This window comes from Teleopsis dalmanni, chromosome 2, assembly GCF_002237135.1.
Source record: "Teleopsis dalmanni isolate 2A chromosome 2, ASM223713v2, whole genome shotgun sequence".
NCBI classification, from domain to species: domain Eukaryota; kingdom Metazoa; phylum Arthropoda; class Insecta; order Diptera; family Diopsidae; genus Teleopsis; species Teleopsis dalmanni.
Genome location: NC_051847.1, coordinates 110022290 through 110034792, shown reverse-complemented (window position 1 = coordinate 110034792; position 12503 = coordinate 110022290). Strand labels below are relative to the sequence as shown.

The following is a 12503-nucleotide window of genomic DNA, read 5'->3' as shown; positions in this document are numbered from 1 at the left end:
CACAGAAAAATAATTATAATTTCTAAGGAGATTCAAAACTAATCTCGACCAAAAGGAGATTCACTTTTATTTGGGAAATTTGAGATCAAACAACGAGATTTATACTTTAATCTCGATTATTGCTTTAATCTACAATTAATCTCACAATGTATTCTCTGTATTACCAATCCACTCAGTAAACAAATGTCTATTTGTTATCAATAGACAATGTTGTTCTTTGGTTATAAAAAAACAAATTTTAGGTGAAAATCGAATTTCTATTCTTGTGAGGTGTTCTTTGCTTATAAGATATTTCATGTTTCTCATATTGCGTCAATTACGATATTAAACTCTAATTAAGGAAAATAGTAACTGCTGATTGTGCCCCAAGTTTGGTTTTGTATAAAAAACCAAAATTATATAAATTAAATATGGCTGTACGATTAACACAAAGAGTGATACAAATGCAAATTCCCTTTTTAACAAGAGTAAGTGCATTATAAATGATAGCGTGTTAATTATATTATCTGCATAGGAAAATTACATAATAGATAAAGTATTCCAAAATTATTTATATACTTTATTTTGTATGTCAGAGTTATCCCTTACTTGTTACAAAAGAGAAAGTTGAAGATGTTGCACATACCAAGTCGTCCTTACAGAAAAAATTAACAGTAAGTTTTAGTGAATTTGTTTAGACGTATAAATATTTTAATCATTATTTATATGCTATATTAATTTTAGGTCACTGATATACCTTCAGCACAGTATGGTGGTCGCCATGCCGTGACTATGTTACCTGGTGGTGGTATTGGACCAGAATTAATGAAGTATATACGGGAGATTTTTCGATATTGCGGTGCACCCATTGATTTCGAAGTCATAGATATTGATCCATCTACTGAAGGTAATGAAGATTTAGAATATGCTATTACATCTATCAAACGTAATGGCGTGGCGCTAAAAGGAAACATTGAAACCAAGTCACGAAGTCTTGCCGAAGTCTCCCGCAATGTGGCAATACGTAATGAACTTGATTTGTACGTAAATGTAGTGCACTGCAAATCATATCCAGGCATACCAGCACATCATAAGAATATTGATATCGTGCTTATACGTCAGAATACTGATGGTGAATATGCTATGTTGGAGCATGAATCTGTACGTGGTGTAGTAGAAAGCATGAAAGTTGTAACAGTTGAAAATGCAGAACGTGTAGCTCGGTATGCCTTTGAGTACGCACGTCGAAGCAATCGTAAAAAAGTTACTACGATACACAAGGCAAATATTATGAAATTATCTGACGGTTTGTTTTTGGAAGTAGCAAAAAAAGTGCATAAGGACTATCCAGAATTGGAACACAACAACATGATTATTGACAATACTTGTATGCAGTTGGTGTCAAACCCTCATCAGGTGCGGGGTAGTAAGCTTATGAAAAGCTTTAATTTTAAATTAATTTTTATTTACAGTTCGATGTTATGAATATGACTAACTTGTATGGTACCATTGTATCTAACGTTGTTTGTGGATTAATTGGTGGCGCTGGATTATTGTCAGGTAGAAATTACGGAGATCATGTAAGTATAAAATATGTAACAATTCTGCAAATTAAAAAAATTATATTCGAAAGTATGCAATTTTTGAACCTGGCACACGTAACACTGGTACAGCCATTGCTGGCAAAAATGTTGCGAACCCTGTTGCTATGATTAACGCCAGCGTTGACATGTTAAATCATTTAGGACACAAAGAACACGCAAAAGTCATTGCTGATGCTACATATCAAACGATTGTTGAAGATGGCATACGAACGCCAGGTATATTTAGTATATGGAACAGATTTTTTTTGATTAGAGTATGTTTGTATTTAATATTATTTATTTTTGTAGATTTAAACGGGTCGAATTCTAGTACTGATGTTATTGAAAACATTTTAAAAATTCTATCCACTAGGCGTGTCAACTGGTAATCAATCTTCTAATATATGTAAAATTATAAATAATTAGCATAAAATATTTTCGCTACTAAAGCTTAAGACTAAGTTTCATTTGTGTAACTTATAATTATTTTTAATTCAAAATGTTACCTTCATGATAATAACAGTTGTAATCATATATGAAACCACAAATTTAAATGAATTGCTTTAAACGCATTAAGCTACTTGCTTCACTTCTTGAACTACATGCTTTTATAGAAAATCACTTTGTATTAATTTTATTTAAAATTTTATTGTATTTTGAGCCTTAATTAATTTTTTATTTTGTTACTTCCATTTTGTACTGTAGTGCGAAATTTTTAAACCATTGACAGTTTATCCACACGAATCGTATGTAGAAAATTAGTTATGAATTCAATATCCCAAATATTGATAAACAATTGTTTATTATATTCATCTATACTGTAAGATTTTTTACCAAACTAAACTTTATTGATAATCAAAATTAAACAAATATATTAACAATTCTCCCTATAATTTTTTCCTTCTCGCAATCACTACCGACAAATGACGTGAACTATAAAATCAAATTGGAATTGTTCAGGCCACATGGAAACTTTTACAGTCAGTTTTAAAACAAAGTCAACAAATAATTTCCCAAATTTTAGCAAAAAATAAAAAAAAAAATTTTAAATCTCATCTGATTAACACGGTTATTTGTTTCAATGAATCAAAAATTTTGATCACGTTTGCTAATCTAAACGTCAATTTCGCTCGCTGACCTCCAAACCTGCACGCTTACTGTTAAATGTATCCTAAAACCCTACATTGCTGTGAATTGAAATAGTGTGTTTCGCTTCCCGAACATATTTGAAGCATTTAATATTTTGTTTGGAAAATGTGTTACTAATCGTTAATCAAAAGTTGCTGTTTGTTCCCAAATAAGGTACATAAACACTGATTTTACATACAATGAATCTGTTTTTCATTTAAAATAACTAATATATTTTTTTTCAGATCTTATTGTCTTATGATTATAATGTAAACTACTGCAAATGGAATATATGGAATAACATATCTCATATATCTAACAACATTATGACCAATATTTAGTTTTCTTTATTTATAATATTTCAATCGAATTGTTCACATTTTTAATTTAATTTTTAGTTAGATTTCAACATAGATAATAGTCAAAATAATTTTGTTTAGCTTTCCAATAGTATTTTTAAAAAAATTATAACCCAATAAAGTGCTTAAATCAAATATTTGTAGTTACAAATCTAATTATATTTTTTATTTCATATCAAGTAGATAAGTTAACATTAAGTAGATTGCCTAATAGAATAAAGCAACATACTAACAACATTCCTTTGTTATAGAAAGTTTTTAAAGTAAACATTGCCTACAATATTGGTAGGGATAATAACGAGTATATTGTGAAGAGAAATGATTTGTCTTATTGAAGCGCGTTTTTCCACATGTATGTATTACTTTATTGCCCATTCAGACGTGAGTTGTTCTCATCAAAGAACCGTCGGCATCATCCCGATCAGTGGCTCGCGGTTCCAAGCCACTGAACAACTAAGTGCCGTTCAACACCCCAAAGCAGGTATCTGTTTGACGTGTGTTGTATGTTGTGTGTTTCTACCACTTTTTTTCTCTTCCCTTTATTTATATTAGTATTTGTTTTTACAGTAGTGGAAATTACAATAATAATTCAAATCAATATTAAGAATTACATAGTGTGTATGAGATATTAACAATGAATACTTAAAACGTATTTGAGTTAAGTAAAATAAGATAATTAAATATTAAGAGTAGATGAGTCAATAAAGAGATTGAAACTGTATTATGGACGTGTGCGAGTAGGCTAAGTTGATGCTAAACCAAATGGGAGGTTTTTTGGGATTTTTTGCACTGCACACATTTAGCCATTCATCAACACGTATCGACACATCATGTTTGAGATTTGGCACAGCAACCAGGCGATATGGCATCACCCATTTAGTAGTTTTTGACCGCTGCAGTTTGACGTCTGGCAAACAATAATTTTTGGCTTCGTTTTTGCCTTTCTTCTTTCCGTTTCCTTTTTTACTTCTGGTTGGCGATGTGCGTACCTTATCTATCGTGGCGTGGCTGATTTATACAAAGTGTTGTATTTTAAAAATTGTGATCAAATAAAGAAACATATTTGCGTGTATGAAATTATTGTCCTTCATTTTTTTCATACATTTGTTGGTGCCGAAACCCGGGAGTTTCGGTTTTTAATTAAAAATTAAATTGCGTTTTTGGCTTTATACGAAGAAAATATGGCTGCCTTAAATAGGCGTACGGCTGCGTGGTCATCATTAAAGCGAGTAGCTGCAAAAATATTGGCGGATGACTACGTTGAGGATAGCTTTAGCATGCAGCAAGATCGTGCAACATTGCAGGCACACTTCGACAAACTACAAACTGCATATGCTGAGTTGGTGACTTTAGCAAGAGGCTAATTGGCTTCAACCCACCACAGGTTGAGTCAACATCTCCGTTGCTCTCGGTGGTTGATACAGTGCGAGAGTCCTTGCGAGCGCTTGCGGTAATGAACTTACCCGTGGATCAATGGGATGCATTGGCGGTACCCATTATAGTGACCAAGTTACCAACAATTACGCAACAGGCATGAGGCATGAGCCGCACAACTAATCAAATTCCTCCTTTGGCAGATTTGCTTGCATTCTTGGAGACACGAGCTTACAGTCTAGTTATCACTGTTTGGAGAGCAAACCAAAATCTGATAGCAAGACTGTTACACTACGATATCGTGGCACATCTCACGCTGATCATAAGAGGCCAGGCTCACGTCTAATGAGGACAAACCTAATAGCAACAGCTCCAGGCCACTGCCAGTTTCGCAATGACGCAGCGCACCAAATAGGCAACAGCACCAGGCTATTGGCTTGCTCACCAGCGGAGCGCTTCACATTTATTTATTTATTTATTTATTCATTTAAATGCATTAAGGGACAACCCTTTTTATTGCAGTATCTTAAAGCTAATTTAAAGAATTAAAATAAAAATAAAAAATACAATAAAATAAAATAAAAAAAGTAATTAAAGTTTTCAGAGAATATAGTAATAACATATGTAAAAAGTATTAAAATTATAGTTACTGATTAACAGCGAAACAAAAAAGAAAACAGCATAAAATATTTAAATAACAGAATTTAAGTTAATAACAAACAAATTACAATAAACTTAAAAAAAAAAAATAAAGACAAATAAACGTGATGTTAACACAGTTCGTTTTTTAACAGTTTCTTAAAACACTCGGGTTATCTGCATTTCTGGTTGTGCTTGAAAGAGCATTCCATATTCTAACAGACTGAATAAAGAAAAACTTAGTAGTGGAGGCAAAACTAAATCTGGGAATGATGAAAAAACGAGATCTGTTAGATCTAGTTAGCTGCAAGCAATCAAAAAGATACTTCGGCGTAGTAGTGGATAAAAGTCTGAACAAAAATAAGCATACTCGAAACTGCATATATTGTTCAATATCACACCATAGAATCACATTTCTATAAATACTTAAGTGATCAAAGCGTCTAAGACCAAAAGCATATCGCGTGCAGCAGTTTACTAAGCTTCGTAACTTATTGAGGGATTCAACATCAAGTTTTGAGTACACTAAAGAGGAGTACATAACAATAGGAATAATTAGTTGTTTTACCAACAAAACACGCATGTCAACCGGTGTATACTTCACAGAAAGGTTCAGACCTCTTAAACATGCAAAAGATTTTCTAATGACTTGGTTAACATGTTCGCCAGCATGCAGATTAGTGTTCAAATGAAAACCCAGACATTTTGCCGAATTAGTATATTTAATAATTGAGTTGCCAAGTGTTACAGATGGCAAGAAATCAACATTAATATTTAGCCTAGCAATTGGTAGAATTGAAGACTTGTTTATATTAAGGAACATATTATTTTGCTTAGCCCATACCACTATATATGATAAATCTGCAGTAGTCATTTGCACGAGGTCATTAAAATCAGAAATCCGACAAGATAGATATATTAGAATATCATCTGCATACGCATGCAATTTAGCATACTTACATATTGAAAAAATATCATCAATATAAATTGAAAATAAAAGAGGTCCTAGTACAGAGCCTTGAGGTACCCCAGTAAATAAAGGTTTGAAATTAGAAAAAGCATTCTCTACGAGTACAGCCTGTTCCCTTCCAGTTAAGTAGCTATAAATAAATTCTGAGGCCGACCTAGAAAAATAAAAGGAATGAAAAAGCTTTTTACATAATAGAGAATGGTCAACACAGTCAAAAGCTTTAGTAAAGTCAAGGAGACATAAAAATGTTACTAAGTTTTGATCATAGCTACATCGAATATCTTCGAGGACCTTAAGCATTGCCGTCGTGCAGCTATGACCTGTTTTAAACCCAGACTGGAGAGGAGAGAGAAGTTTAAAGCAGTTAAGATGAGTACGTATTTGATCAGCCATAATGTTCTCACACACTTTAGAGAGTGAAGGGAGAATACTGATTGGGCGATAATCGGAACATGAGGATGCATTAGCCTTTTTTTCAATTGGAATAATCTTGGCTTTTTTCCAAACAGTAGGAAAACATGATGTAGTGAAACAGTGGTTAATAATGTGCGTCAAAGGAGTAATAATAAACGGCAGTATAAGTTTAATAAATTTATGCGGAATTTCATCTATTCCAATAGCGTTTGACTTGATTTTCATGACATTATTAAAGACAGTTTCTTCACTAACACATATAAAGTCAAAACTGCGTTCGGGGGGAACACTCTCAAGTTCAGGGAAGACCGGAGCAACGTTCAATCTATCTCCTATAGGAACAAAGAAATCATTTAAAATGTTAGGATCAATGCTACATACATTTCTTGAGCTATTAACCACCCCTAGAGCTTTGATGTTGCTCCAAAGTGATTTTGTAGGTAATGAGGTATCTAGTTTAGATTTAATGAACCTAGATTTAGCAAGATAAATAGCCATTCGAGTCAAATTTCGAGCTGCTTTAAACCGCGTCCAGTTAAAAACATTCGGATATCTTTTCCACACTGCATACTTCCTATTTCTCTTGTTTATCATACGTTTGATGTCAGTACTGAACCATGGACATGAAGAATTCTTAACATGTATAGTACGATACGGAATATACTGATGCAAATAATTAATAATTATATTGTTTAAGACTGTCAATTTGTCATCAACTGAAGCACCAAACCAGCAATTACTCCAGTCAACAGTGCTAAGATCACTACATAATAACTGAGTATCAGCTGATTTAAAATCCCAGAAAGAAAACTGAGAGGGATTGACATTTCTCGTTACACAATAATCTAAGGTAGTAAATAATAAATCATGATCGGAAACAAACGAAATCTGATCAAATAACAACACTTTGGTCAGATCAGACACGATCATTAAGTCGAGGAGACTTGGGCGTACATTATTACTATATCTAGTAGGCACGGTATTATTCACAATGCTTAGACCAACCAAAGCTATAAGGTCATTCAGTGCAGACACTTTAGCATTGCTCAAAAGAATATCAATATTAAAATCGCCAAATATGGCAATAAAATCAAAATTGACAGCAATAGGAAGGAGGGCTTCAAAAAGAGGACCACTACAGTACCTTTTGCTGGGGTTATAAGCACAAGAAACAAGAATTTTATGACTACCTAAATAAATACATACACATAAAAATTCAATTTCACTTTCTTCCGATATACAGATCAATTGACTTCTTAAATATGATTTACAATAAATAGCAACGCCGCCACCCAATTTATGTTTCCTATCATGTCTAAATAAAACAAAGTCGTTTATAGATAGGTACGAACTATCAAGATGGAAGTCAAACCAAGTCTCAGAAACGCAGATAACATCTACTTTGCTGTCTTCGAAAACAGCTCTTACATGATCTAATTTTAAGCCAGAAAGACTTCTCGCATTAAAATGAACTATATTAATACCACGTTGTTGTTTACAAAAAATATTAATTAAAGTTTTATCTTCCATGATTAATAATTAGTATTTTCTGCTTCTAGTTTAATTCTCCGCTGTAACGTCTTACACATAATATCTCTGCAATCATGATCCGTACTCAGCTCACGAAGGTTAAGAGTTTTTTTTGCCTTAACACAATTAACACATTTAATAAAAACATTTTTGCACTCCTTATGGCATACTCATAGTCTTATTACATTTAGCACATACATTGTCAATTTCTTTGCAGACACTTGCTTTATGATTAAAGCCCCAGCATTTATAACATCTCATAACATTTAAATGCTCATAAACGATGCACCTATTCCACCTGATATTAATTCTACGATCTTTCATAACTTGTTTGAAAGCTTTACCGTCTAATTCAATTATGGCGTTAAATGTATTCTTCTTTTTATAAGATTCGTATACTTTTAAAACTTTTAGGTGTTGGAGCGAGATACTATTTTGATTTTTTATTGCGAGAAGTAAACTGTCGCCATCTAACTGTTCACTCATTCCTGAGATAAGCACTTTGGGATTACGCAATGTAGGAGTTTCAATGACGTATTGATCACTTAGTTTTTTCTTAATATCATTAGCAAGGACTTCACGTTCTTTAGAGTTAATGCACTTAATAGTTACTCTGCCATCATGCCTAGTCTGAAATCCGTTCACTTTAACATTTAGCTGAGTTGGGTTAATTTTATTCTTTAAGTCTTTTTTTGTCTCTTCACTCTGTTGTTTATTAATGGGTTTCACAGTAATTAGTACATTAGCATTGATACCCATTTTTAGCTTAGCAGCAAAAGTATCTTTATTTTCAATCATGTTTATATTCTTAGATGTATTAATAGCTAGTTCATCATTCTGTTTTTTAATAACATCAGATAACAATGTAATTTTTTGCTCAAGTCCATTAAATTTGTTTTCATATGATTTTTGGACCTCAACAAGTGATTTAATCCTATCAGCATATTTTGCCTCTATAGCTTTTAATAAACATTTAATTTCATTTTCGTTAACGTTTAAGGCTTTTTTAAATTCATTTTTATATTCATTAAGACAATTATTATTTTTGGTCACACTATCATTAATTTCTCTAAGAGAAAAGTCAACATTGTGTATATATTGTAAGCAATCATCACAAATAAAATGAATCATTTTATTATTAAGGCTATTAATATGTAATTGCTCCACACCAGAACATTTAGTTGCAATGTGATATGCTTTACCACATACACCTTCACAAACTAAACCAGACTCTCCACGTATAGTAGAACGGCACTTATTGCACTCTTTCATTATAAATCAAAAAGTATTTATTATTCTTAATCAAATATAATATTACTTATTATTATAGTTATTTATAAATTTTGGAAACGTTTATCAACACTAGTTCGCGCGCTTTTTAGTTCGCGCCTTATAGTAATTATTGCTGTCTCTATCAGCTGATTTTAAATCAAAACAAAACAATTGCAATTATTATTTTGCAAAAAAAAAACAAAAGATTTAGTGTATTTGATTCAAATTAATCAATTTAAAATGTATAAAAACACAAGAAATCACACCCGTTGGTGTAACTTTCCACCATTATCGGCAAGTATTTGAATTGTAAAAAATTTTGAGCACAACAGTTGATAAAATAAACTTTTAATACAGATTTAAAAAGGAAAAAAAGCAGAGCGCCGCCACAATACGTCATAACACGCAAGTTTTTCCGACTTCATTGCTCAAAGGCTCGAATCTTTGTTTCAATTGCTTGAAACCTGGACATTCCACTAAGGCATGTGGCTCAACTAATTGTCGCATATGCAATGGCAGGCATTATACTCTACAATGCCGAAGTTAACCAGCGCAAACTCCTTCTTTGCAAGAGTCCAAACAGCAGGCACAAACTACACCTCAGGCACCAGCGAAACCGAACCAGGCTGGCATCCCACCACGTGTGCATCAGTGACTATACCATCCAATGCAGACATTCGCTGCTATAGGCAATTGGGCAACTCTTGGCAACAGCACAAATACGCATCTTAAATGGCTTTGGCGACATCGACTCGTGTCGAGCTCTATGCGATCCAGGCTCTCAGGTAAGTCTAATGAGTACGCGATATTTTAATCAACTGGCTCTGCGGAAGCAGAAAAGTGCATTGCAAATACAAGGCGTTGGCAGTGGCAATTGCCCATATACTGATGGCCGGGCAATCATGCGCATATTTTCGACTGTCAATGCTTCATTTGACTTGGATGTTGAATTCTACATCATCAACAAAATTACCTCAGCAAGAAATGGCAAGAAATCAACATTAATATTTAGCCTAGCAATTGGTAGAATTGAAGACTTGTTTATATTAAGGAACATATTATTTTGCTTAGCCCATACCACTATATATGATAAATCTGCAGTAGTCATTTGCACGAGGTCATTAATATCAGAAATCCGACAAGATAGATACATTAGAATATCATCTGCATACGCATGCAATTTAGCATACTTACATATTGAAAAAATATCATCAATATAAATTGAAAATAAAAGAGGTCCTAGTACAGAGCCTTGAGGTACCCCAGTAAATAAAGGTTTGAAATTAGAAAAAGCATTCTCTACGAGTACAGCCTGTTCCCTTCCAGTTAAGTAGCTATAAATAAATTCTGAGGCCGACCTAGAAAAATAAAAGGAATGAAAAAGCTTTTTACATAATAGAGAATGGTCAACACAGTCAAAAGCTTTAGTAAAGTCAAGGAGACATAAAAATGTTACTAAGTTTTGATCATAGCTACATCGAATATCTTCGAGGACCTTAAGCATTGCCGTCGTGCAGCTATGACCTGTTTTAAACCCAGACTGGAGAGGAGAGAGAAGTTTAAAGCAGTTAAGATGAGTACGTATTTGATCAGCCATAATGTTCTCACACACTTTAGAGAGTGAAGGGAGAATACTGATTGGGCGATAATCGGAACATGAGGATGCATTAGCCTTTTTTTCAATTGGAATAATCTTGGCTTTTTTCCAAACAGTAGGAAAACATGATGTAGTGAAACAGTGGTTAATAATGTGCGTCAAAGGAGTAATAATAAACGGCAGTATAAGTTTAATAAATTTATGCGGAATTTCATCTATTCCAATAGCGTTTGACTTGATTTTCATGACATTATTGAAGACAGTTTCTTCACTAACACATATAAAGTCAAAACTGCGTTCGGGGGGAACACTCTCAAGTTCAGGGAAGACCGGAGCAACGTTCAATCTATCTCCTATAGGAACAAAGAAATCATTTAAAATGTTAGGATCAATGCTACATACATTTCTTGAGCTATTAACCACCCCTAGAGCTTTGATGTTGCTCCAAAGTGATTTTGTAGGTAATGAGGTATCTAGTTTAGATTTAATGAACCTAGATTTAGCAAGATAAATAGCCATTCGAGTCAAATTTCGAGCTGCTTTAAACCGCGTTCAGTTAAAAACATTCGGATATCTTTTCCACACTGCATAATTTCTCTTGTTTATCATACGTTTGATGTCAGTACTGAACCATGGACATGAAGAATTCTTAACATGTATAGTACGATACGGAATATACTGATGCAAATAATTAATAATTATATTGTTTAAGACTGTCAATTTGTCATCAACTGAAGCACCAAGCCAGCAATTACTCCAGTCAACAGTGCTAAGATCACTACATAATAACTGAGTATCAGCTGATTTAAAATCCCAGAAAGAAAATTGAGAGGGATTGACATTTCTCGTTACACAATAATCTAAGGTAGTAAATAATAAATCATGATCGGAAACAAACGAAATCAAATAACAACACTTTGGTCAGATCAGACACGATCATTAAGTCGAGGAGACTTGGGCGTACATTATTACTATATCTAGTAGGCACGGTATTATTCACAATGCTTAGACCAACCAAAGCTATAAGGTCATTCAGTGCAGACACTTTAGCATTGCTCAAAAGAATATCAATATTAAAATCGCCAAATATGGCAATAAAATCAAAATTGACAGCAATAGGAAGGAGGGCTTCAAAAAGAGGACCACTACAGTACCTTTTGCTGGGGTTATAAGCACAAGAAACAAGAATTTTATGACTACCTAAATAAATACATACACATAAAAATTCAATTTCACTTTCTTCCGATATACAGATCAATTGACTTCTTAAATATGATTTACAATAAATAGCAACGCCGCCACCCAATTTATGTTTCCTATCATGTCTAAATAAAACAAAGTCGTTTATAGATAGGTATGAACTATCAAGATGGAAGTCAAACCAAGTCTCAGAAATGCAGATAACATCTACTTTGCTGTCTTCGAAAACAGCTCTTACATGATCTAATTTTAAGCCAGAAAGACTTCTCGCATTAAAATGAACTATATTAATACCACGTTGTTGTTTACAAAAAATATTAATTAAAGTTTTATCTTCCATGATTAATAATTAGTATTTTCTGCTTCTAGTTTAACTCTCCGCTGTAACGTCTTACACATAACATCTCTGCAATCATGATCCGTACTCAGCTCACGAAGGTTAAGAGTTTTTTTTGCCT

General features: G+C 33.2%; 1 protein-coding gene across 2 annotated transcripts; it reads left to right on the top strand.

Moving 5' to 3' along the window:
* Positions 1 to 295: 295 nt before the first annotated feature.
* On the top strand, positions 296 to 3178 carry LOC119677783 (isocitrate dehydrogenase [NAD] subunit gamma, mitochondrial). Of its 2 annotated transcripts, none has more exons than XM_038089300.1 (7): positions 296 to 467; positions 576 to 653; positions 724 to 1395; positions 1452 to 1559; positions 1613 to 1799; positions 1872 to 1947; positions 2936 to 3178. In XM_038089300.1, coding segments are annotated over exons 1-7 (1179 nt in total). In that variant the 5' UTR covers positions 296 to 410; the 3' UTR covers positions 2937 to 3178. The 2 variants fall into 2 exon arrangements, with proteins under 2 accessions (XP_037945228.1, XP_037945227.1); XM_038089299.1 differs by lacking the exon at positions 2936 to 3178 and adding an exon at positions 2523 to 2594.
* The last annotated feature ends 9325 nt before the right edge of the window (positions 3179 to 12503 follow it).